Raw genomic sequence first — 27,293 nt, forward strand, 5'->3', positions numbered from 1 at the left:
CAGGAGGAACGTAGATTGTCGCTTAGGACGAGACCTTGTGCCTTTCGCCGTGGCTTATAGCACACCCTCTGGGCTGTAAATCCCTTTGAAACGCCACATAAAAGAGGATAAAAGATGTGGAAATAGATGAGGAGACAAGTATGCGAGATAAGATTTCTTTTTGTGAGTTGTAAATTCCCCCACCCACCGGGGATGGAGGTCACCTGGCATCTGTGTTCGCCGGGTTGAGAAAGGGACCCCCCTTCGGATAGCGAGCCTGCCCCTGTGTTTAACTCTGCCCGTCTCTCGATGGTCACCGAGGCTCTAATCCTTCGCCGCCTCTATCTCTGATGTCTGTATCCCACGACATCTTGGAAACAGACTGCCAAGCTTGAGCTGTTTGGAGAAAGGAACTGATGCAACATAAATTTCAAGGCAAGGATTCTCTGTCTTTCTTCCTCTCCCCACGCATACGCACACACACACCGCAGGATGGAAATCGATAACCTTTCAAGAGTGATTCAATGCAGAAACTAATAGGGAACGAACCCAATGCTGTAAAATCACCACTGACTCCTCACACACGCTGGGTGTAATGTAAAGGACTTGTGCTCAAGCACGCCGTTGGAGACTGCCCTACCTCGAAACAAACGCTCCCATAAGTCGTTTGTTTAAGCAGCAATCACGACTCATATTTACGTTTATAGTGGCGGCGACCTCTCCTAATTGTTACGGGAGCAAAGGAAGCAGGAAGTCAGGCGACGAAGTATAACCCCGATTTTCCCCTGGGCGAGTAACTGGGCGTCTGTGCTGCGCTCCACATATAAGATGTTGGGGGGTGGGTTAGGTAAATTGACTGGATACTCTCGCTGTTTCACTTCCTGCCCGGCTGTCTGAACGCCGCACGGCTCGTGTGAAAATAGACCTGCCACGTATCTTTAGAGGAGAGGAGCGGAGCGGAGAGCTGCTTCATGCATGCATCCGGAACGCAGACGCTCCCAGTGGAAAATAGGGGGGTATAGAGCGCCAAATTTGGCACAAGGAGATAAGGCGCTGACACACCAACCCGATTATCGTCCGTCGGACAGCCTGGCGAGGTTGGTTTGGGGTGTTCTGTGGCGTCGTCAGGCAAATACGTGACTCTCTACAGACCCTCCATTGTCAGCGTCCTCCGTATCCAGAAATGTGTTATGAGAGTTACTCATCAGTCTGCCGACGCTACGTCAGTGTAGCCCGCATGGCCATTATCAGCGAAGGCAAAGATGACTGTGACTCAGTGCAGAATGTCTTTTGAAAGGACATATTTCCATGCCACTGTGTAATGATGAGGAGCCCTCAGCTTTAATTTTTTGGACGATTTGACTTGTTGAATCGGCCAGTGGGCAGTCGGACTCAATGACCAATCTGATTGGTGGAGTGCTAGCCCTTGACTAGCGAATCAGTGCACGTATGTTAAAACACTTACCGGAAATGACGAGCGGGAAGCAGGGTTCATACGTTTTGAAAAAACCTGGAAATGTTTATGGAATTTGAAAAATGCAAATTCCAGGCCTGGAAAGGTTTTGGAAACATAAAAAGACCCAGAAAGTTTTGGAAAAGTCATGGAATTTTTTTTAACACAGCATAATAATATGTCATTAATAAATGTATTTTCACGTTGTCTTAAACTCAACGTTGTATTCGGGGAGCGATATTATGAATCCCACTATGAACCACATACATTGTCATTCCTTTTATAGTTACTGAGGGTAAACTTTAACACAGATTTTTATTCTTATTGTATAATGTCAACTGACATTTTCAGGAACACATAGTCATGGAAATTTGCCAAAAAGTCATGGAAAAGTATTGGTTAAAATGCGTATGAACCCTGTCGATGAGCGTGACGAACGCCTCTCAAAATCTGACGAAAATCTCGCAAACTGACCTGTGTCGATCAAAAAAGTGACAGATTCAGAAACTGCATGGCCTATTTCTCGCTTAAAATGTTTTCAGAAAAACATTTCGGTGAACTATTTTCGTAAAATACGAGGTCGTATTCCGAACGAGCCGCCATTATGGTTGGCTTTGAAATTCGGGTGAAGCCAGACCAACACGGCCCACGCGTCGTCATTTCCGCTTTAAATTTTTTTTTGGCCGACAATACAGATTAGCGCCGCCTGCTGTCATGGAGACGTATTACGTCTCGCGCACGCGCAGAACGCGCGCTCGAGTCGAAGTCGCTTCGGTGTGTTCCGACTGCCTTTTCTGCCGACGGTCGGCTGTCGCGTTGGTGTGTCCAGATCCTTTAGGGTGGGGTTGTGGATAGGTCCAACAGCCACCCAGACGACAGGGGTTCGTGTCCCATTTGGAAACAAAAGTCAATGGCAAGTTTTCTTTTTAACTTAACGGAACAAACGGAGCTAGATCACGTTCTCCTTCACATGCGTAACCTGGAAGTTAAGTAACTTAACAGATGATTCTAACCCAAGCCATGATGTTTTACTGAATTTAACCAAGTAGGTCTTGTGCCTAAACCTAACCAAACTTCGACCAACGTTCGAAAACCACCACCGTCAGCCACTTTGTCAGGGTTAATTAGTGGAATTTTTTCCCTTTATTAATAAAAAAGCAAAGGGTGGCTACTTTGAAGAATCTAAAATATAAGACATGTTTTCAGTTATTTCACACTTTTTTGTTAAGTACATAATTCCATATGTGTTCATTCATAGTTGTGATGCCTTCATTGAGAATCTACAATGTAAATAGTCATGAAAATAAAGAAACACATTGAATGAGAAGGTGTGTCCAAACTTTTGGCCTGTATTGCACAAGGGTGGAAAACGCTCCCTTTGGTCGTTTTAGAGGGTAAGAATAAACAACCTATATCGTCGTATTCAAGGGGGTAGGTCTTTTTTTTTTATGTCTTTAATTATGTAAAGGGAATTATTATTCTCCAATAATAATTCATCAATAATATTATTATTCAAAACTTTCATCACACATGTTTCAGGATGTTTTTGTTTTTTTTATGAATCATGTACATCTCAAAAACAAATCTGTTAGAGAATGAGACCTCGGTAAAGCCATGTGGGTAACGCTTTACTTGAAGATATCTACATAAGAGTGACATGACACTGTCATGAACACATGTCACTGTCATGACCCAGTCATGACACATGAACCCTAACCCTAACCCTAACCCGATAACCACAACTTGTCATGACAAAAACCAAATGACACTTACAGACAGAAGCGTTATGTCATCAACGTTTATGACTTGTTTATAATGTTTATGACACTTCATGACAGTGTCATGTCACTCTTATGTAGATACCTTCAAGTAAAGTGTAACCGCCATAAGCTTCAGAGTTTAAATCTACATAAAAGACATGGAATCACACAAGAAGTCACATCTTCATTTTTCCTGCTCCTCTTGTGTTCTTTAACCCCCCTAATGTCGCAAAGTAGACACAGTTACTGTTTTGAGCCTCCTCAATAGTTATTATTTAACTTTTTTGGGGAGTGGGTTGTCTTTTATATTTTTGAGGGGGACAAATATACCTCTTCTACATCTTTTTTTTTTTTTTTTTTTTTATCCCCTGCATCCCCCCCCAAAATCTACGCCTATGGTCGTATAGTTTGGAGGCTTTGTCGTCCTTGTCACCTACTATTTTCCAGGATAACAAAAGGCGGCAGCAAATAGCCGGCCTAAGACACATACGAATGGACAAAGGAGATCTTGTTTAACTTGATTAAGAAATGTGCCCATCTTTCTTCTGGACATTGATTGGGCTGAACGTCTGACTAAGCAGCTCCCCATTAACTGTAAGGGCACTTTATGTGCATGCACATTCATCTCGGGCAGAAAGCTTCCCTCCCCTCTAGGCTCAAAGCGCTGATCCCCTCACACTGTGGGGTGACGTGATTGAAAGCCGAACAAAAACAAGACTTCATTTGGAGAGCGTGCCGTAGCGTAACACAATCATTATCTTTGCTACGAACACATCATCAGCCTCGTCGTTAGCGGCATTCTCCATTTAGGGTCCCTTACTGGATAAACACTTTTTCTTCCTAGAAATCTGTTCATGTATTAATAACCTCAGTTGTTGATAGATAGAGCTGCGAAGATGAATTGATTAAGCAATGAGTTGTCGACTACTAAATGAATCGCCAACTATTCTGATAATGGATTAGTCGGTTTGGGTAATTTCTTACATTTAGATTTGTTACATTTGAATATTTTCTAGTTTCTTCACTCATTTGTGAGAGTTAACTGAGTATATATGAGCTGTGGACCAAACACGATATGTGAGGACGTCATCTTGGGCTTTAGGAAAAACCGATCCACATTTTTCACCATTTTCTGACATTTTATAGACCACACAACTAATCGATTAATCGAGAAAATATTCGTCAAATGTTGAATTTACGGTTTCTGTGTAATCATCAACGGAGAGGATATTTGTCTGTTTTAAGCACTGGAGTGTTTCTACCAGCTGAAGGAAAAGATTTTCTGAATAAATTACAACCGAGATCATGTGTGTAGAAGCCTTTCCATTCAAAGGTGTTTATTTGCCTTTGCAAGGACACTGTAGTTCCTCTTCTCTATGTTTATGCGTGATATATATCGAGTGAATAACAGCCTGTGCAGGTACATATCACCTGCAGTGGTGGAATGTAACTAAGTACATTTACTCAAGTACTGTACTTAGGTACATATTTGAGGTACTTGCACTTTACTTGACTCTTTTCTTTCCATGGCACTTTGTACTTCTACTCCGCTACATTTCAGAGAGAAATATTTTACTTTTTACTCTGCTGCATTCATCTGGCAGCTTTAGTTACTACTTACTTTACAAATTAAGATTTGTTTGCACACAAAACACATGTAGTTAATAAAATGCAATGTATTATTATAAATTAAACTACGCAACAATATAACGGCCTACAAGTACAGATGAAATGATTAGACCGTTAAACACAGAACTGTTTGGATCGTTTCCCGTTTCTAAAATGTGAGGATGTTTCTGCATTAATACTTTAAGTAAATTTTCCTGATGATACTTGCATACTTTTATTTAAAGGTCCCATGACATGGTGCTTTTTGGATGCTTTTATATAGACCTTAGTGATCCCCTAATACTGTATCTGAAGTCTCTTTCCCGAAATTCAGCCTTGGTGCAGAATTACAGCCACTAGAGCCAGTCCCACAATGAGCTTTCCTTAGGATGTGCCATTTCTGTGTCTGTAGCTATTGAGGAGAGGGGGGGGGCAAGGTGGAGGGTGGGGGTGTGGCCTTGACCAACTGCCACTTTGCTCGTTTGAAAGCCATGATGTCTCTCTCTCTTTCTCATGGGTGGGCCAAATTCTCTGGGCGGTCAAAGCAGAGAAAGGGGAGGTAACCTTGCTCCTTATGACCTCATAAGGAGAAGATTCCAGATCGGCCCATCTGAGATTTCATTTTCTCAAAGACAGAGCAGGATACCCAGGGCTCGGTTTACACCTATCACCATTTCTAGCCACTGGGGGACCATAGAACTCATATTGTTAAAAAAACTTCATAAAGTGACATTGTCATGCCATGGGACCTTTAAGAACATTTTCAATGAAGCACTTTTACTTGTAACATATTTTTAGTATTTTTCCAGTGTGGTATTAGTACTTTTGCTTACTGAATAATAGTAAAGGATCTGAATACTTCTTCCAGCACTGGTCACCTGCTATGATGCATAGTGTGGAGTGTGCAAGTCTTATATGCTGAGAGTGCTACTCTGGAGGCTTTTTTTATTATTAAACTTGATCTTTTGGCACGGTTAAGTGCTGCCTGTGCTGTCCTGTAAGTGCAGCCAGTCACCGGTCCACACACCCTTGAACAACATTTTTGTCCACCAGGGGTGTCAAACCACTAAAGCTGTGGGCAAAGTTCCTGCAGCTGTATATCATGCTGCTCCAAAAGGCTGGTTCCTGATTTTCTTGGGACAGGAAGGGCACTTCAGACTCCCGAGTCCTGCCTGCTAACATGCCACTTGTTCAATGTAGAAAAGGATCAGCTACAGGTCATGACAGACCAGAGGGATTGTGGATCTTGAATGCAACTCCGATGGGATTTTTTTTTTTTTCTGGGGGGCGGGGGTATGGCTGGAGGGGTTTTGCTTGCAGTTACAGAAATAAAAAGCAAGTTTGCAAGATGAGTTTGGATTCACGTGTGCTCAAAGATGGCGAGTGCCTACACCTTATACCTTTCGCCTAGACAACCTTTTTTCCACCCCCCAAAAAAATGTTACCAGGGCTGTGTTTTTTTTCGGGGGTTCTTCTGTATTTATAGTTGGTGAAAAGAAGATAAAGTCAGACCGGTTGTCTCTTTAAATCAAGCTGCAGTGTTGATGTGCCCTCAAGCTGAAATGGTAAGAACCATTTCCACCTCTGCGGCAGGGAGCCTGACCAAATCGGCGCACTAGAGCGCTTCAAACGTGATTCTCATTCCCTTGGTCACTTGTGGTCTACGGTCGCCTGCACTCCTGGAGAGGAAAGCAATTTGTCAGTCTTTTTTCTATGGGACTTTGTTTCTTTCTTCTTTTTTTTACCCACCCCTGTGCATCTCGGAGACATTATTTAATTTTTTATTTCCCTCTCTCTTTTTTTTTTTTTTTTTTTTTTTGTTCCATCCGCAGAACTCAGTGGCAGTCGCCTCAATCCATTTACCGCTGGCTGGTACGCCTATCTCCTCCTCTGCTGCGTTGCAATCTGTTGATAACTCCACTTGCAAGCTGCAGTTCATTGTGTTTCGCAATGGGAAACTCTTCCCTTGTACGGGGAATTCGTCCAACCTCGCAGACGATGGGAAGCGCAGGAGCGTTTCAACACCAGTTGCTTTCACCAAATTAGGTAAGAGGAAACCCATGTTTATCATCATGCCATGCCTGTGATGTCAACGCAACTGCACTGTATATTGCCGACATGCTTACACACACACACACGCAGTCCATCAGTTTGTTCTGCGCAACATGTTGACACCGCTTCGCTGCCACGGTATGCATGTTGCCAAAAACAAAGAAAGAATAATTATGAAAGCTCAGTCACTTTCTGCTACTGTTTATTGAATTGAAATGGCTGCATGCGTGTTGCACTTGCACTGCTGCATTTCTGTTTGTGAAGAAAAAAGAAACACGCTGTCGGTTTCTATTGGCGATTAAAGTTCATGTGCAACACTTCACACAACAGCGTGTCAACTGCCGCAACGGTCTTGACGCGTTAATGTCGCGCGAGTGAAGGTGCGCGCCCGTGTCCACGGTCCTTTTTATTTTTTTATTTTTTTTTAGCCACATAGCTGTTTATTGCACTTCCAGACGTTCCACTTGGTTTCACTAATTGAATGTCTTGGCTTCTTTTCTCCCCTTGCAGATGGGTGCAGCCTCGGGAGCGCCGTGCACTCCGTTACTATTGCTCTCAGGCACTTCGCACTGGGTGTAGACCCCACCGCAGCCTATTGGGATTTTGACCTGCTGGATGGACACGGTGGCTGGAGGGCAGAGGGCTGCCACATAACAGGCTCCGGGGGCAACACGACCACCATTCACTGCACCCATCATAATAACTTTGCTGTGCTGATGGTGAGTAGAGTAGTCTTGTGGTAAACCAGTGGCATTCATTCTTAGCAAACCCCCACCCACCCACACACACACACACACACACACACACACACACACACACACACACACACACACACACATAACACTGTTTATAGGGCCTATATTGGACCAAATGCATCTTCTTCTGTTTTTTTTCCCACCATGGACTATACTGGAGTCACGTGTTTTAAGAGGCACTTGATGCAGGGAGCTTTTTTTTCTTTAAAGGCGTCTTTTATTGTTGCTCCTCAGCAGATGGGAAAAAAGGATTTGTCAAATGCGCCACGGGGATTTATTGGCTTTGGAATAGGATATGCGCCACGCTAAACGCCCCCACACACACACACACACTATATCCTGGAAATGAGAAGTTGCGTGTGTTGTAGCTATAGTCTGCCACCCTTTTTTTTTCCTTCTTCGTCCAAAAAGCAGCACAGCATAGAAATAGAAGCCGGGCTCAAGAGAAGGAGCGCCTTGTCAGGAGCTATTCGCCTCCGAGCGCATGTGGTGTGCTAATTGGTTGCAACCACCGGCGAGCAAAAAAAAAAAAGAACCAAATGTTGGACTGTAAAGCATAGCGACGTTCATCTGTTGTCGCTCAAGTTGGTCTCGACGCCGCCGAGATGCCTTCTTCTTCTTCTTCTTCTTCTTCTTCTTCTTCTTCTTCCTCCTCCTCCTCTCCTTCTCCATCTCCTGACGACGTCCCCGTGTTCAAATTGATTTCATGAGGATAATACCAAAAGCGCAATGGCATCGCATCTCCCGGTCGCTCCATAGAGCCGCTGCGCCGCCTGCCTGGTCCGCTTCTCTCTCTTTTTTTTTTTTTTTTTTTGTTGGATGAAAAAGAAATCCTCCGGATGTTTACCGAAGAGTGGGATTCGTTAGACTGGGAGGTCAGTTTCTCAGTAGAGCATGGCAAAGTGTTTGTGTGATGATGATGTGGTTGAGATGTTGCTGCTTTCCGAGTTGCCTTTTTACCTGCATATTTCATGAAGCCGCTGTTCAATTCCGTTGTTGTTCGTGTGTGGAAATAATCTGGCTCGAGAGGTGGAAAAAAAAAAAAAGCCGCATAGGAATGAGAAAGAGTGGGATACAGCTGTGGGGGGGAGGATGGGGGAAGCGGCATAGAAAAACGGCATGGGTGCTCTGGGGGGAGAGAGTGTGGGGTGTCTGTGGAGAATACTAAGCTGTTGTCAGATGGAGAGCAGATGTCAGATCGTCGTTGTGCATGTCTTTTTCTATCCGACGCGGGGCTTTTGGGGAGGCGCGCCGTCAATGGGCACCTTGTGGCTGTCGGAATGAAGCGAAATCGGCAGATTTGTCAAAATGTTCCCTGGCAGCAGATTGATTTGAACTTCAACACACGTCCGACAAGTAGATGGTAGTCATAGCGATGGTGGAAAGCCGTCACAGGAATGTTCCCATTCACATCATACGCTCTCATTGCCTGCGTTTGCGCCGGGGATTGCGCGTCTACTAATGCAGTCACCACACCCGCCTGGTCTCTGCAGTGCCCGAGAAAAGGACCCTTATTTACGGACTCGTGACATCATTCTCCTGTATATGACCCTCACAGCGTTTTATAGGGAGGCTTCTGCAAGTACTAAACCTGTTGCATAATTTCGTCATGTCAAATGGAGAGGAGTTGCCTATTACTGCCCGGCTGCAAGTTGAACATCTTTTTTTTTTATTTACAGTATGCACAATTAAGGCGCCTCCAGCCATCAGTGAAGCTCTCATTTGACATGAGTTACAAATGAGAGCACTGGAATAACATGAATGCCGCTTTGGTGTTCTGAAGGAAAATCAGGGTAACAAGTTACCAAAGTCTCTATATACGACCAAAGTTTGACATCTGAGCTGCTGTGACAATGATCCCAAAAGGTGGCTGTGTTTTAGCATTTTCTGAGTGCCAAGTATGCTTTGTGTCCTGATTTCAGCAGTCCCATCAGTATTTCATTTAGCTGTCTCACCTTCCCTGCTTCTAAATGATACAGCTGATTTCCTCCTTAGATAATCTGTCTGCGATATACAGTGTAAGAATCCATCTCATGGTGCATCTGTGATGTTGAGCTAACTGACACAGGGTTAGCCACAAAGCACGGCAGCTTTGAAAGATGAACAATGCAACAGATTCCAAAATCAGTTCAAAGAATGTGTGTGTGTGTGTGTGTGTGTGTGTGTGTGTGTGTGTGTGTGTGTGGGGTAGTAAGATGCCTGAAAGGCACAATGCATTTCAATATGCAATATCCAATTCCTGTTGATCTAGACCCTTTCAAAGTCAGATGGTGTGTGTGTGTGTGTGTGTGTGTGTGTGTGTGTGTGTGTGTGTGTGTGTGTAGAGATGATTAGTCTACAAATAGCATGACAAACCAATACAATTTGTCCCCGGGGACTGAGGTTTGGGATATAGGAAAGTACTTTAATGAGAATCTTTTTGACTTGGCTCAGAAAGAATTACATGGTAGAGAATCTCCCTCCCCTGGCTTTGTGATCAGAATGCCAAATAACCGACTTGGGATGGGATGTGTGGGGGGAAAAAACTCGACAGCAAAGCTTTTGTTCGGGCATATTTTCACACTCTCCCTGCCGTGGATTTGGAAGCTCAGAAGGCGTAAATAAATGCATCTTTTTAGTTTTTCTGGCATTAGAAGGCAGGTCAATGACTGACCTGTTACTCAGTGATACAGATTGTCTCAGATGTGGGTCATGTAAGGAATGACAGCACGCCTTTGTTTAGGATTCTTCTTCTTCTTCTTCTTCCTCCTCCTGCACTGAGCTGAAGTTGAAGCTGTTAGAAAGTGGCCGTTCCAGATTTCAGCACCGGGGACAGTTCCCTGTCTCCCTCCTTATGTCCCGCCTCCTCCTCAGCAGCACCGTGTCTGTCTGAAGGGAGGGCTGACTCAATCATTTACAGCAATGCAGCCTCACTCATCATCTGTCTTCATCTCAGTGACAAGTCTCAACCTCCCCCCACCCCCCTCAAGCCCCTTTTTAACCCCCCTCCAAAAGACACACCTCTGTTCTGCATCCACACTGTGTACTGTATGTTCTTACAGTAGTGGCTAATTCTGTTTATTTATGTATTCATTGAGGAGATTAACGTAGGTGAAGGAGTTCCTGCATTTGATTTGCTGCAATTCGCTCCAGACTGTTTAATATGCAGGAGCAGACCTTTAGAACGAGAGACACACGGAGGGGGTGGCTGGCTTTTTGTAAGTATCCAATCATAACAAAGGCCCTAAGGCCATGGTCCAATAAGGGAAAAGCTGTTCAGACATGTATTCCCATACACTGTACAGAATGTGATGAATATGTGAAGTGAAGTGGATACCTGGAAACAGAAGGGCTCCTCTAGTGATACTTTACATCTGCATCACAGTTACACTAGACCAGGTGTTAGTTAGACATGGTACAGGCTCAGACAGTGTGGATGGAGTGGGGATTGGTGATGATGGTTTGCAGGGAAAAGAATAAAAAGGAACATAAAGAGAGAGAAAAAGAGTTAGATTAATCCGGTGGAAGACGTATTTAGGTTATTCACTGCGCGTCAGACGGTTCTGGCCTCTCCTGTCCACCATTAATTCCTGACAATGGACACCTCGTCGGGCATTACCCTGCTTATAGCATGGTCACTTGCCATGTACAGTTTTTTTAAGAACATTCATTTATATTTTGAATTTGTTTTACAATAAAATCAAAAGTTTTTTCTAACAATAACTCCGTTTCCCTGGCTAGACCTGAGGGTTTGACTAATACCAGGAACAATCTTTCCCAACCCATGAGGTTCTTATGCAATTCAAACGTTGTTCGCTGCTCCAGTGAATTCAATGGGCCTTAGATACGACTTATCACGCTTAGCAACGGGAGATATTTATATAATCCGCTCAGCTCATAGAACCCTTCAGCTCAAACAGCTACTCTATGCTAGCAAGATTCAAAGTCAGTAACGTGCACGGTTGGCAATCAATAAATATAATTTGACAGTATGTTTACCGGCAAGAAAAGCTAGCTATCCAGCCTTGTTATTGTCCCCAAATCAATATCAAGACTTTCACGAACAAATGGTCCGCCATGTGTACTGTCGGCCGCAGCCTGAAGTAGCGAGTTGAACAAGCGAACGAGATGAGAGCTGATCGCTGTGAAACAAAGTCAGTTCAGAGGGGCAGCGTAACTTACTTCTTGCAGGTTGTGTGTCAGCGCCATCCTGTGATGTTCAGAGGACGAGGCACTGCTGGAAATAACAGATTCACTTTACCTTTTTCTTTAAAAGGTGCCGTAGGTAGGATTGTGAACATCCAGGACTTAGCCAAAAAAATTGAACATCGACAACTTCTCAGTCCCTCCCCCCTTTCCGATAAAGCCCAGAACGGTCTCCTAAGCCCCTGCCCCCCCACGAGGGAGAATGAATGCGTGTGCCTGAGGAGTGATTGACACGCAGTTAGGCAACCCCCCCATGGCCCTGATTGGTGCGTCTGAACAGGGAGCTGTGGATTTTTGCAAATTGCACTACAGGCTGTAGGTGGTCCCAGAGGAGCTGGATTTTTTTTTTTTTTTAAATGACCTGCTTCATGTAGTTCTACTGGAACATAGGGTCAGTTTCAGCAAATATGAAAGAAAGTTAGTTTTATAAGGCTTAAATACTGCACCTTTAATGTAGTACATTCATTTAGAACTGTCAACAGTCAGTTAGTAGGTGTCCCTTATAATGTTTTTATGGACACCCTGCAGCCATTCAGAATGGATAAAGTATTCACCCAGACCATGGTTTAATGTAAAAAAAAAATATAAAAATCATAATTCATTCATAATACTGGATACTTTTACCCATTTGGGCCTTTAACCATTATTTAAATGAATCCAACTGACAAGTTTAGTCAGGGAACTTCTCTTTTGATGGAACTGCTAAGAACTCATACACATTTAGGTGGCCTAAAATTACACTATGCTGTACTTTAAGGGGTCTTAAGCCAAAGCTTTTGGGAACCACTGATTTAATCATCTGTTTTTTAAGTAAAATCTTGATTTGAAAAAGGAACAAATAACTAACTAGAGCTGTCAAGTGAATGTATTGGAGTTAAAAGTACAATAATTCCCTCAGGAATGTAGTGAAGTAGCAAAACATGGAAATACTCCAGCAAGGTACAAGTACCTCAGAATTGTACTTATGCACAGTTAGGGCTGGGGACCGAACTTCACCAAACGAAATGCCTCCATAGTACAGAGTATTGAAAAATGCCTCGTCATTCATTACCAGATCTTACTACCTAAAGGAGTAAATCTCGTCAGCATCAGTGAGCCAATAAACATGCAGCGTGCTTGTACCAAGATCTAATAATGCTTTTGATTGGCTGTCTAACGTTGCAGGAAAAACACTACGTTACGCACAGAGACCGAGGTCATGTTGTGTGTGTTGTATTTTGAGACTTTGTCTCTTAAATTGCTTAAGTCAATTTTATTTAAGAAATTCACAAGTGGTCCAGACCTTAAGTTTAAGTTAACTTTTAGTTGCTGCTGTTTTCTGTTGCAGCTTTTTAAAACGTATTTGTCGCTTTTCAACATTTTTAGAACACATTTTGACATTATCTGTTTTTTTTGTTTGTTTTTTACTACCACCACTATAAACACCACTAACACCAACTTATTACCTCTAGTTTTACACTTATTTTTGGAATTTATGGTCGATAAACCTCATATGAAATTATATCAAAGTTTTGTGTTACAAAAGCAGGAATTATGAATCATTTTGACTCATAAGATCAGAGGGTTGTTTATGGATAATCACAGACAGTTTATGGATATTTTTATGGATAATCACAGACTGTTAAGTCAGGATAATGCTATAAAATGGAATAAAACACCCAAAAGTAGTGAGCGGATTCTTAATATGACTTGTGAAGGGCTTTTTAAGGAACCATCCATCTGTGTTATTTTTGGGCTAGGTTGAAAAACAAAACAAATTTCTGTTATGTAATCTTTGAAAACGGGTCAAATTTGACCCGAGGACAACCGGAGGGTTAATGTCAAACCATTGCTTTTTTTATTCCTGTCATAGTACGGCATGGACAGCTGTCCGCTATACTAGACAATAAATCTGGCCCGCAAATGGAGCAGAACAGGCAGCCTGATATATCCTTTTTTATAATACAATATTATGGAAATGTTCTAACATGAGGCCCACTGACCTCACTTCTCATTCTGAGAGTGGTCTCGTGGTCTCAGGAGCATCTGCTGTTTTAAACTCGTCAAACAGACCACAAATCACTTGTCTTCGCTGCTGTGCCTCCGCCTTGAACCAAACCAACCAAGACCGGATCCCATCTTGATACATTAGTTCTGATTGGCTGAGCCTTCTGCAGGCTCCATACCAGTGTGACATTACTGCTGACTGCTGGAGCTGACCACAAGGTCTTGTCTCCCATACAAAAGAAGACAATGCAGCAGACTGTGAGAATCCATCCATGCGTTCTCTCTTATCCTGAGGACTGTGGGAATAATCAGGCTGCACTTTACAAACAATATATCAGCTTTACTTTGTTTCTTTTTTGGTACATGTTTATTGTCTACTCAGTGCCTTTTATTGTCACTCAAGAGGTCGTAACTTGGAGGGAAGGAAGGAAGAATGGCTGGTAGAAACGTAGAGGAGATAAAATTAGAAAGCCTTCTGTGCTTCAGTGGAGAGGAAACACCAATTGATTGTGATTGCGCTCTTTAAAAAACATCCTTTTAAAGGGAGTTGTTTACTCAAATGCAATCCACATTTGGTGCTTTCTTGTTGAGCAATTATGGCTAATACACACATACTGTTGGTTGTGCAGGATACGTGTTGCTAATTGAAAATAACCTCTTGGCAACTTTCAGATCCTCTGTAGCTCAGACGCAGTGTTTTTTTCTTGTTTATTTGTCTATTTTTTTCTTAGCATATGGCAATCTCCGAGCTGCGTGTCCTCATTAGTCCTTTGTCCACATCCTTGCTCACGGCGGACATGAAGAGACAACAAGCCAGTTTTCATCGTTCGCCCACAAGCAGGCTCTGGCTCCGCCGGGGTTGACTTTATCCTCATGCCCTGGACTTTTCTATCTCTGAGACATTTTCGTGTTAAAGGAGCTTTGGTGTGTGTGTGTTTAAGGAGATGAAGGGATTTACAGTGATAATGACGATGACCCGTTTAGATATGCAGCCGCGTCTCACAGCGTTGTGTTGGCAGGTTCTGTTGATATGCATTGTTGTGGGAGGAGGAGCGGGAAGGGGCGATGACAGGCTGTTATAGCAACAGAGTGGGCTGATGCATTGTGGTTGTGTATTGGCTGACAGTTGATTTAAAAGGGCAATATACAATATGCACCTCTTAGGCTACATTGACACTACTACATTTTGGTTTAAAAACCAATATAAAAACTAATCTGCTACATTTAGTTCTTGTGTCCACACTACACGCATTTCTGATATCCTAAGACGGAGACATTTGGATAATTGGTTTGAAAATTCTGGGGTTGCTTTGTATTCTGGACGTGCACAAACAGTCTTATCGGTTAGGTAGGCTCAACCACAGAGTAACTTCAGACAATCTGCTTGCTGTTTACACCGGCGCGTGCAGGCCCAGTGTATACGAATGGCCATGTAATATGCAATATGTGTTGTCAGACGTGTAAATATGGATGGAGATTAGTTCTGCGACTGGGGAGCTTAAACTCTTGTGTGGACAGAGATCGTATTTGTCCCAAATGCTGCTTAAAAATGAAAACACAGTAGTGTAGATGTAGCCTGAGTGAATTGGCAACCTTACTGTGACGACAAGCCTCCAGGAAAAGTCACTGCTCCTGGCCAAGAAATAATACTTATGTATGGATATGTGTTAATCAGGTGCTGGTAGATGGATTTTGTTACCTTTAGACAGAGCCAGGCTAGCAGTTTCCAGTTTATGCTAAGCTAAGCTAACCGTCTGCTGGCTTTAGTTTCATATTTAACAAAACAGACATGAGAGTGGTATTGCTCTTAACACTCGGCAAGACAGCGATTGAGTGTATTTCCCAAAATGTTGAACTATTCCTTAAATTTGATTTTGGCCTTCTGTTTATACCTAATAAATACTTTATAAATGTGAAACAGGTTTTTCTGTGGATGGAGAGGAAACCACAAATCTAACTGAAACTAACCAACCACATAGCTTTACAGAATAGAAGTAATGAGTAATGCGTAACGTGTTGTTTGTGTTGGCGTTAAACTTTGTCATAATTAAGCAGCTTGAGCTAAGTCTTAGAGTAAATGCTACTTATTTACCGCCCACGTAGCATCAGCTACCTTTCACCCTCTACCTCACTTGCAGTTGTTCCACACGTGGCAGCTGCCAGAAGAGCGCTAACCCACCAACATCGGGCAGCCGTGCAGCCTCCTCTAACCAGCCGCTGACTCACCCGCTCGCACTCAGGCTTAGCGTTGTGCTCTGCTGTGTGAACTTACCGCACATGAGTGGAGGTTTGGATTAGGTTAATATTTAATACTTGCACTCATGTTCCATTTGTGAACATTAACTTAAATTTGATGTCAGGCATGATTACCTTAGCACATGGGGATTGCTGTGTGTGTGCGTGTGCGTGTGCGTGTGTGTGCGTGCGTGGTGAAACCACATTCCCACTGCAGACTTTCTTCTCTTGCCGCTGTTCTGATCTAACCTCTCGGTGTTTGCTGACTGCAGACTTGCTGTGGTGTGAAAGGGGAAGGGTCTGGCTCATCCAGCAGTCCCCGCTGCACTCTCAAAACTGATTGCTGTCGGCTAATAACCTGACACGTGATGCATATTGTTTTCTCCCTGACTGACGAGTTCAGAGCTCACAGACCACCATTTCTCTCCGACATCAACAGTTTTTCCCCGGCAATGCTGGAGTGATCCAGTACGTAACTATTGGGCCTTTTTACCCTGACGCTCTGTATTGGACGCTCTATTTTTTTATGCAGTGTGTATACCTCTTTTAGCACAGGATACAGATTGCATTGCTTCAACCTATTGTTGTTCAATTTATGTATGCCAGCTAAGTGTATGACGGATTATAATAGTGCTGCTCGCAGCAGAAGCAGTTGTTGCACTTGATGTGTGTGTGTGTGTGTGTGTGTGTGTGTGTGTGTGTGTATTTGCGTAAAGAAAGTTAATAGGCTATTGAATGGTCTCTTGGTTTTGATGTTGTTTATATACAGTCACTGATTAAATGGCAGGGAAAACTATGTGTTTGTTTTTTTTACAAGCAGTCTTTATGAAAGATAATGATGTAGTCGCATTTTTGATTTGATTTTCAAGTTGATCATTTTGGCACACTATTTCTCAAACAATCAGTGAGATATGAACATTTGGATTTTTTTTTTTTTTTTTTATAGTAATACTGTGTGGACTCGCATACATCTACTGCACCGGCTTATGATTAGTCAGACATGATTCAAATCAAACAGGTCCTGCTTGTCCTTTTTGCATGTGAAAGAGCCCATCTGACATACATGATTCATGTCCTGGAACGCTGTCGGTACACACAGTCTCGACCAAACAGGACGCATCTGATCTGAAACTGTCCATGTTTAAATGTCGTCCACCCCTCCCTTCTCACCAGCTGTTCCCTAGTCGACAGTGCAACCCTCTCTGAACCCCGGAGACAGCTTGGTTGAAACAAGGGCATGCCGTGTACACAGCCTCTCTCTCTCTCTCTCTCTCTCTCTCTCTCTCTGTCTTTCTCCTTCCCCTCTCTCTCCCTCTGTTTGAGTTTCTGTCACTGGCTTTCAATTGGGTTGCAATATTCATGCACTGCATTTAACTGAACCGGACAGCAGCTCATTTGCACAATGCTGGGCAGTCTAGACAACACACATTAAGAGCTTATTTTTTCCTCTATTAGGGCAGTGTAGAAAGTGATCCAGCCCTGTGGCTGGCTGGCTGGCTGGCTGGCTGGCTGGCTGGCTGGCATGTCCACCTCTGTTGTCAACCAAGACGGCAGCTCCCAGAATGCTCGCCTCTGCTCTGCCCCTCCATTTCGCTGCTGCTGCTGCTGCCAGGTCCTGATTAGCAAAAGTATATCAGCACAAAAACAGGAACGGCCGAAGGTTAAAGGCGACAGTCATTTTCATAACAGACTTGGACAAATGAAGCTCTCGCAAGTGGTTTTATTATACATCATGGCCTTTTCCGCCACAACCAATAATGATCACCATGACCTTTCACGTTTATCCTCATGACCATACCGCTTTGTAAAAGCACATTCTTCTCCTCAGCGTACAAGGAGAGTACAGCCTTGCCCTGCGGTTGCGTCTTTTTAAAAATCTTCTGTAAGGGCATGGAGCTGCTGCTGCTGGTTGCTAGGCTTATAATTAGGGAGTAGCTATTGATGCAATGTGGCCCCCTGTGCACTCCTAGGAGGGAGATAAGGACAGCAGAAAATGAGACTTGCTTAATTTGAAGAGAGGAGCGATAACATGACAGGCGAATGGGGTATATCTTTAGGCAAGGTTTGTTAAGATCCCTTCAGATTTATAGTCAGGGGTCTCAAATATTTGATGTTTTTTAGGATGTGATATTAATACATACATTTTCTGTTTTCATGCAGGAACGTATTCCTTCATCGACTACAGTGGGGCTGCCAAGGATTTGTTAGATTAGACCCGTTGTTCACAATTTTAAAATTTTTCATATCCAATCATGAACTGCAAGACCACCCGATGATATCTGGCGCAGGCAATTCCACAGACAGAGCAGTTCAACCGTGCATCAGTGCTCTCTGATAGGACAAGACCACGAAGTAGTAAGAACCATGCAACAAGTAGGGAGCAGCCTTAAATGATAATGCTGGGGATGTTCAATTGTATTCCGTTTTTCTACAAATCCAATGAAAAGACCAAAAACAACACTGTTTTTATCCTTCTAACAAGTAATGTCTGTGTAGACAAAGCCAGATATGCCTGTAGCTTATTTCTCTGTGCCATAGAGCTCCATTGTTTTCCCCAAACCCATCAAACACATCAGAAAGCTACACCCTTTTAGAGTAGGGTTGGACAAAATATCGATACGGCACTATATCGTTGTCCAAGGCGCTCCGAATAGATTTCCCTGCTCTCAGCGTTGCTACTTCATGGATCCTCGAGGTGGCGCTCAACACATAAATGAGGGAAACTTAAACGGCCGAAGAGGAAGAGGTTTTTAATGGGATGGCAGAATGCAGTTTGAGGAAAATAACAGATGCCCCAGCCATGTTTAAAGTGCCCATATTATGAAAAAAAACCTTTTTCTGGTATTTGGGGTGTTCTTTTGTGTCTCTGGTGCTTCCACACACATACAAACTTTGAAAAAAATCCATCCATGCTGTTTTGAGTGAGATACGGTTTCTGAATGTGTCCTGCCTTCAGTCTCCTAGTGAGCTGTTCAAAATCGGCTCGGACTGTGACGTCACAATCCGAAATGAGCTGGCTAACCGCAACCGTTAGCTCGTAGCGTTAGCATTAGCATGCTAACGCTAATGCTAACACTACCATGGTACCTTGTCTCCATAGCAAAGCAAAGCACTGCTACAACACACACAAGTTCACCATAATCTACAAAAGAACTACTTACATGTGCGCCCTCATTTAGAAGTCTCCCAGCTAATCCTGCCTTGTAACTAACTGAAGTTGGAGAAACAGCCTGTCGTTTACTTCTATGGAGCTAGCTAGCTGACATGATCTACATCTGAGCTACTGAGCATGTGCGAGTGCAATCAAAGATAGTACAGAGGAAGAAGAAGAAAAGAGGTCTCACTCTGTAGCTAAAACAGAAACCAGGTGAAAAGAGGATCTGCAGCAGTGAGAGAGAGCTGTGCAGTACAACAAAAATATGGTGTTTTTTGAAAATTAAACCATGTAAACCTATTCTGGTACAACCTTAAAATACAATTATGAACCTGAAAATGAGTATAATATGGGCGCTTTAAGTCCACAGTCTGGACCCATAGTTGCTCTATAGTTCTGTCAGTGTTTCCTGATGTTGATTTTGTAGTGGCGGCCCACCATGGCAACATTTCTGCCACCACGGTATCAGAAATAGGGCTGTACAAAAAATGTAGTCGCGGTTGCCTTTTAAATGATCCTACCGACATAACGCACCCCCCGTCGGCTGCCGCTCACATTGCAATTTAACAACAAGTAGAACTATTCAGAGGTTATTGGGCCCGTCCAGTTTAACTCCACATACTGTTGTGTTGATGGAGTTTATTGTCAAAACGTTTGCTTTCTTCCGAGTCGACTTTTAAACGAACAGCTCCATCAAAAACGGGCGAGGGTTGGGGTTGTTGTCCAGACAGACCTGCCCCCACTGCTAAAACAAATCCTAAAGGAAACTCTCTATTTTTAATTTACAGAGTGAAAAACTTGTGCTACGGAGTTGTGATGTTGAAAGTGACAAAACCTGCACTTAACCTTTGGGACTGACACAGACAAGGTGTGGAAGTAGATTAATTGTGGTTTTGGTCTTTCATGGGATTTGTTGACAAATGAGAAAAAAAATGAGAAAAACACATCATAATGCCAGTCTTATCTTTGAAGGAGAATTGGAACTGGCCATTTTGCCTACTTGGAGCTTTACAAGGGGATGGATCATACACCAACAGGCCTGTAGCTATCATTCTGGACCATGAATTGGCCCATGAAAATGTTTGAAGCAGAAAAACGGAAGAAACATGTAAGATTAGGCGTCAAACGTCCGTTTTGTTTGCATAGCCCAATATTACATATACAGTATCTCTCACAGGGCTTTACAGGCCCAAGACGGCAACGAGGATTAACTCCTCAAACAGCCTCAGCACAGAAGGAAAAAAAAGGAAGAAACCTCTGGAGAGTCTATTCAAAGAGAGATTCCTCTTCCTTGGACAGCTGGGTGTGCAACAGCTGCTGTAGGTGGATAATGGCTATTAAAAATGAACAGACAATTGTGTAAGTAATACAGAAGAAAGACAATATGCAACAATGGGGTAATATTTGAACAATATAATCATAACAATCTTGAATCTGATGCAAGAAGTCCAACTAAGTAAGTGTAAGGAAAGGGTCCAGTGAAAAAAGTCCACGACAAGTCCAGTGTCAGTTCTTCAAATCGTTCCACGTCCAAGGTGCCGTCTAGGTGGGGTCAGTGGGCAGTTTGGAGTAGTGGCAAGGTAGTTTGAAAGATGTCTAGATAGCTTGTCCTTGATGCTGCAGAACACAACCATGTTAGTTTGATGGATGGCAGTAGAGATTATTTTAAAAGGAAATGGGGGAAACCCCATTGGGTTTATCTTCAGCGTTGAGTGGCATTGTAGCCTCAAGTGTTATCTCGGTGTATGCATCATGCCATGCGTGTTTGACAGTATGGGTAAAGGAATGTCTGAAAATATGTATGCCAGAGTGAATTACCCATCCATAGACGGCAGCCTTTGTATCGCTGGGTGAGCGATGCACTCTGGTATCAAAGGTGAAAACTAATCTTGCCGCTGAAATTCCCTCCTGTTGCCCCGTCCCGACACTTTGCGTTTGCCTTACAAATGTCCCTAACGAGATGCAAACATGTAAATTGCTGGTGGAGGAGATGGTGCGTTAGCACTTAGGTCTAAATGGCACAGATAGCCCAACTGTCAGATGGTAAAATGGAACTGGGCTGAGATCACTCAACAAGCAATCTGTAATCAAAAATGGAGGAAAATTGCATTGCGGTTGGGGGAGGGAGGGATGGGAAAAGAGGCCAAGGGAGAGATCGGAGTCAGAAGTACGATAGCTTTCTGGGCTGAATCTGTTCTTCTCTCTTCGTCTGTCTCCAACACGTTTTGTCTTTTTAACACTCTTCATCTCCTTATCTCCCCTATCGCTGCTTTTTATAGTTGTCCCTTCTACAAGCTGTTTTCTGTTGGATGCACTACATAACATATTCTCCATGCATTTATTCTTTGCACGGTTGACTGCATTCATTCAAGAGCATCCCTCACTCCCTTCTTTTGCAGAAACCTCTGTGTCTGGGGGCTAAATGCCGCCACCGTTTGAGGAACATGGCAGCAGCAGTCCAGCACTGGTTACACTTCCTGACAAAGGTGTTTATGTTGCCTTTTCAGAGAGGTGGTGGCAAGACCCCAAACCTGCAAACATGCGTCGTGGTTTCTATGGCGGTGCTAAGAAAAAAGCCATCAAATGCCAAACATTACACAGTTGCTTTTTATTCTAGTCAACTTAGAAGTTAGAGGTTAGAGGTACTGGAGACATAGAAAGGGCACGTGGAAATGGTGGACAGCAACACTCATACACACACACACACACACACACACACACACACACACACACACACACACACACACACACACACACACACACACAGGCAAACGTATGCTTATTTTCCAATTGAGACCTCTATTGCCAGAGAGCAATGCATCCTTTTAGAGAGGCAGTTTGTATTGTGCTGCTTGCAGTGGCTGGGTTTAAAGTACATCCTGTCAGCCGTGATGTCTTTAAGTGTTAACAGAGCAGAACCTGTGGAGCGCTGCCCTATTCTCATCCATTGTTACGAGGAAAGAAATGGCATGTTTTTGGTACAACCTATCGACCTGTAAGGGAACTAGGTGCGGGCCTGTGTAATGTATGCTCCCACTCTGTGTGCTGAACAGCATGTCGTCTCAGGGACCTGAGAACAGAGTGTGAGCAGTGTGTGTACAAGGTGTTTCTGGCATGTGTGTGTGTTCATGTGCTTAGATTTGCCCTTGTGTGTGCTTCTGTCAACACCTGTGACTACTGGTGTGTGTGTGTGTGTGTGTGTGTGTGTGTGTGTGTGTGTGTGTGTGCGTGCACACATAGAGCCCCATCCATTGAGCATTCTATGTCGTGTAGCGATTGGAAGAGATGAGTCACCCCACTCAGACAACACCTACAAACCATCTCTCTCTCTCTATCTCTCCCTCTCACGCACACACGCACACGCACACACACACACACACACACACACACACACACACACACACACACACACATACACACACACACACATACACATACACACAAGCAAAGATGATGAGAGACATGATGTGGTTTCTCACCCAGTCACTTTAAGACAAAACCCTGTTGAAGAGGTTCCAGCCTCTTTGCTCTACATTTTAAAACAATCTTCTGTCAGATTTATTTTTATTGATTCATGTTCTCAGACTGAGGCGATGAAAGGTTGGAGGGGCAGGGTGGTGGCTTGAATCTAATGTTTGCGGTGAAAAATCTCAACATGAAATTAAGGTTGGGTTCCGGTGGCTAGTGCCATTTTAGATTTGGTTCCATGTTGGCAAGAAAGCTTGATTCACTATAGCCTGAGGCTAACAAATATCTTAAGGAATCTTTTATTGCTCTTCGCTCATTGTTATTAACAAAGACCAATATGCAAAACATTTAGGTAGTATGTTTTATTTTCAACTGGCACTTATTGTCACTTATTTGTCAGTTGAAATTTATTGTATCAGCAGTTAGTCTTGTGGAGTAAGGTCTGGCTACACCACAGATACATTCTGGGATGAACGCTATGGGTTGTTTGCATTTCTTTAAAACCAATGACAATCCTGTTGGGTGGCACTAATAGTTGGGAAGGAACTTGTTTTGGTGGAACATTTGCACCCTGCAAAAGAAAACGCAACATACAACATTAAATAGGGATGCACCGAAACCAGATTTTTGTTCCACTGGTTAAGATTCTACCGAATACGAATACCGAATCCTACTCCCATCCTCAGTCCATTTAAGTAGTTCTTTTGTAGATTATGGTGAACTTCTGTGTGTTGTAGCAGTGCTTTGCCATTGAGAACGAGGTAGCATGCTAGCGCTAGCATGCTAACGGTTGCAGTTAGCCAGCTCATTTCGGCTTGTGACGTAGAAAGCCGCGCAGATTTTGACCAGCTCACCTGGAGACTGAAGGCAGGACACATTCAGAAACCGTATCTCACTCAAAACAGCATGGATGGATTTTTTTTCAAACTTTGTATGCGTGTGGAAGCACCAGAGACACAAAATAACACCCTAAATCCCAGAAACAGTGATTTTTTTTCATAATATGGGCACTTTAACACAGTAAACACATTAATGAAGTACACAACGTCCACAGCAGTGTATTTTTCATTTGTTAGGGTCCTCGCCACCACGAGACAAATCGGCATTGCAAATTGAACATGTAGCTCGACTTGAACGGCCTTCTTTTGACTGCCAAACAAACAATTTTTCTGCTCACGAGTTCAATTTTCACTTTCTCACAGCCTACTGCATTGAACGGTCCACCGACATAAACACCTTCCCGTAATCAACGGTGGCGTCATTACGTCGACCAGCGTAGTGCGCGTAGTGCAAGCGTAGGTTTCGGTGGAAAAAAAATCTAAGGTTCGGCAGAAACTGAACCCCGTCAAAAAGCCCAATATTTGTCCGAATCCGAATCCTGGATTCGGTGCATCCCTAATATTAAATGAAGTTAACTGTTCAAACAAACAGTATCGTGAGCTGTTTAAAATAGCTGGATACATGGTTAAATGTAATTAGCTTTTTCCAGTGTATCGCCATGTGTACTTTGTCCATAGCTATCCCACCATTCGGTCCCAAACCATCCCAGTTAGATATTAAATGCCGTAAACATCATCATTCCCAGAAAGAACCAAGCATGCCTGCCTTGTTGCACGATCCAAATGTTCTTCACAACATTTTCCATTTTCCGCGTGTAGCTTGCTAGCTGGAAAATGTACTTCAGCTGATCCAGACTAATCAGCAGTATCTAATTTATTCCAATTCTGTAAGTAGCTTGCAGAATCTAGCAGCTTTTCCTCTAGCATCAAATACCTGCAAAACTAATGACATTCCTCTAGGGATGGACATTTTAAGTAATTTCCATATTTGAGTCCTCGCATTAAATTACTATGGAGCACTATAATAGGGTCCGAAATTAGTTTTTGACGACGTCTTGAAGTAGCGTGGGATCATGAGAGCTGTCTTCATTGTTTAACAACCACCATTGCAATCTATCCGACGTGACTCAGGCAGAAATAATGTTCACAGACGAGGTAATGTATTCAAGTTTTATACACAATTAGTCCCATTTATTAATGTTATGTAATTTAATTCTAAGTCTAATTCTGCAGACGTGAGCACTTAAATGAGTACTCGCGTCTCTTTGTTCCAGTTGTAGAGGGCCAAGTCAGGGTTTGGCCTACAGTGAATTATGAGCTTGTACTCTATTTGCGAGGTTGAGCAGTGCACAAGGCTCATTTTGTTTGATAGTCACGCTTTAAATATCTCCACACAACAGCGATCACAGTAACTTTTGTACAGGACTCTGAATAGCCTAAAGCTAAATGCAACACTTATAATCGGAGGCTCTAGAGAAATGAATGCTAATGAAACAATGCCCCCCCCCCTCCCTCCCGATGTTTGAGTAGATAAATACACAACGGATATGCCTGAGCCTCAGATGACGGCGCTCATCGAGATGGGGCTTCATCTTTCACGCCGGGCGAGTTTCCTCATCAGCTCATGATGTTTGTTGATTTGATAGATGTGTTGCTCGTTTACCACGTGGTTTGATTGCTCGTTTCAAGGTGGGCCTTGTTTGCCTACCGCTGTTGGAACATTCGCCGGGCGAGGGCGCCGATTACGAGCGTGACCGGCTCTCAAAGCTACGAGCTGAGTGACAGCTACAAGTTGCAGCCAAAACACTGATGACCTGCGTTAATGGTGCGTGACCGTTGTAAAGTCCGGAGGTTATTCTGTCCCGTCTGCTGTCCTGTCTCTCTGTGGTGTATGGGCGAGCCAGAGCGGGTTTGATTTGCACACTCACTTCTGTTCCAGTGTCCACGCGGCCACTCAAGGATGATAAAATACAGTGCTGGATGGGTGCTGGGAGCCGGGAGCCCGCGGGCTGTTCACTAGAGGATTTTAATTTTGTTCTTCGCTCACTCCCTTTCCCTTCCCTCTCTCCCGCAATGTTTGTGCATTCTTGCATGCACCAATGTGATTACAACAGGGAAAGGAGCACATTGGCGAGGACATATGTCACGGATTGGTTTACAGATTCTGCGGTATCAACAGCATCAATTAAAAGCAAAAAGTGCATTAAGTTTGCAAGAATTTGGGTTCTACCGGTTGTGCAGTTCATCATCATAACCGATTACCAAGCGGAAACAAGACACTGAGCATGTAAATCCTCTCAGATTAACAGTGTATTCGCCCCGTTTTATTTTGGAGGGCTGATAACCTTGCACCCACTGTGCCTGTGCGCTGAGATTATGGATCAAGTTTAATTGACTCTGGTAATCTGATTTTGGCATGGGGAGGGAGGATCCTGGATTAAAGTTGTAACTACAACACAAACGGGGGATCAGGGGCCTGTTTAGCTGCAGAGGCTAGGGGACAATGGGGGCACGTTTAGACGTATAACATGCCCGTGCTAATTCAGCATAGGCTAAACCAATCTGCCCTGTATGCTAGTATTGTTGCCTCTCTGTAATGAATTGCGCTGTCAGGGCGCTGGTCACATTGTCCTGCCACACAGACTAATAAAGTGGCCATTGGTGCCATGATGTAATAGATGGCAATAATGATAATAACTGGAGTGGAGGAATCACATTTGAAGCTGGCTCCTCCTGTCCCTGTCTGACATCCTGCTTCTGCAAGAAAGAGTACAACAGGGAAGAGTTGTTAAGTGCATGCTGCGAGCTACGCCAGTGGCCTATCAGTCAGCATGACAGCCGGGATTTGCAACTCTACAGTCTGTATCTGTTGCACAGCACAGTGAGATCTATACATAACTTAAATGTACAGGAGTCGGTGTAAAACTCAAATGTAGGAGCCCTTAAGAGATAAAAAAAAATATATAAGAAAAAGTCAATATGTGTTAAAGAAAATGATTAATAGCTGGATTATAACAACGGTGCAGAAAAGCGATAGTTCTTGAGCCAGTGTTCAGTATAAGTGTACATTCATCCCGCTCAAGCCTTCACTTCTAAATGCGCTGCAGCAGTTTGCTCCACATCACCCCAAGAGCATCAGCCCTGCTGCTAGGAGCCATACAGTATGACCAATTTGTTCAGGGCACCCTGTAGTTCACCCTCACCACTTTTCTTTGGGCCTATCCATCTGCAGAAAGGGACAGTCTCCCTTCATCCTTCTTTCTTTTTCTCTATACACCCCCGTCCCGTCCCTCCCTCTAGCTCTGCCTGCTATAAGCTCTTTTTGTGTAACCTTTATTTGTCCAGGGGAGGGTTCTGCTGAGCGTGCACACTTTATTCCAGCTTTGCCCTTCTTCGCTTTCATACTCGTCTGCTGTACAGTATATGCTGCTGCCCCATAAAAAGGCACTTCCTCTATTGTTGGCCTCTAAACAGCTGTTCAGCACCTTGCACAAGGATACCTCTGTAGTTGTTGAAGAAGTGGTTGTTACTCTTTCACTTTCAGCCAGCCTGGTTATTCCCAGCCAGCCAACTCAAACCTTTAGGCTACTGCTGTCCTTCTCTGGCTGGTGTGGAAGCTGCCTGCTCCACCAGCTCTTCTGCTTGAAATGTTTGTTTGTTAGTAGTCTCATGGAATTCACTTGTATAGCTTTGTGGTACTCTGCATGGCAACTATTATTTTAATTACGATTTAATCTGCTGTTTTTTTGTTTAGCTTTTTGATTCATTGTTTGGTCTTTAAAGGTCAAGTGTGTAACGTGTTTAGTTGTTCATTATCAA

The 27,293-nt window shown here is 43.5% G+C and overlaps 1 protein-coding gene across 2 annotated transcripts in view; it reads left to right on the forward strand.

Annotated features, from left to right (window-relative positions):
- Positions 1–27,293, forward strand: part of LOC120548047 (adhesion G protein-coupled receptor A3) — a 226,114-nt gene that overhangs the window by 153,184 nt on the left and 45,637 nt on the right. The window contains exons 13-14 of one of the 2 annotated variants that reach the window (XM_039783992.1): positions 6,633–6,846; positions 7,363–7,571. The exons of the other annotated variant lie outside the window; for it this stretch is intronic. Coding sequence (XP_039639926.1) covers positions 6,633–6,846; positions 7,363–7,571 — 423 coding nt within the window. The remainder of the gene's footprint in view (positions 1–6,632; positions 6,847–7,362; positions 7,572–27,293) is intronic. 2 annotated transcript variants of the gene reach the window in all.

The sequence above is a fragment of the Perca fluviatilis genome, chromosome 19 (assembly GCF_010015445.1).
Source record: "Perca fluviatilis chromosome 19, GENO_Pfluv_1.0, whole genome shotgun sequence".
NCBI classification, from domain to species: domain Eukaryota; kingdom Metazoa; phylum Chordata; class Actinopteri; order Perciformes; family Percidae; genus Perca; species Perca fluviatilis.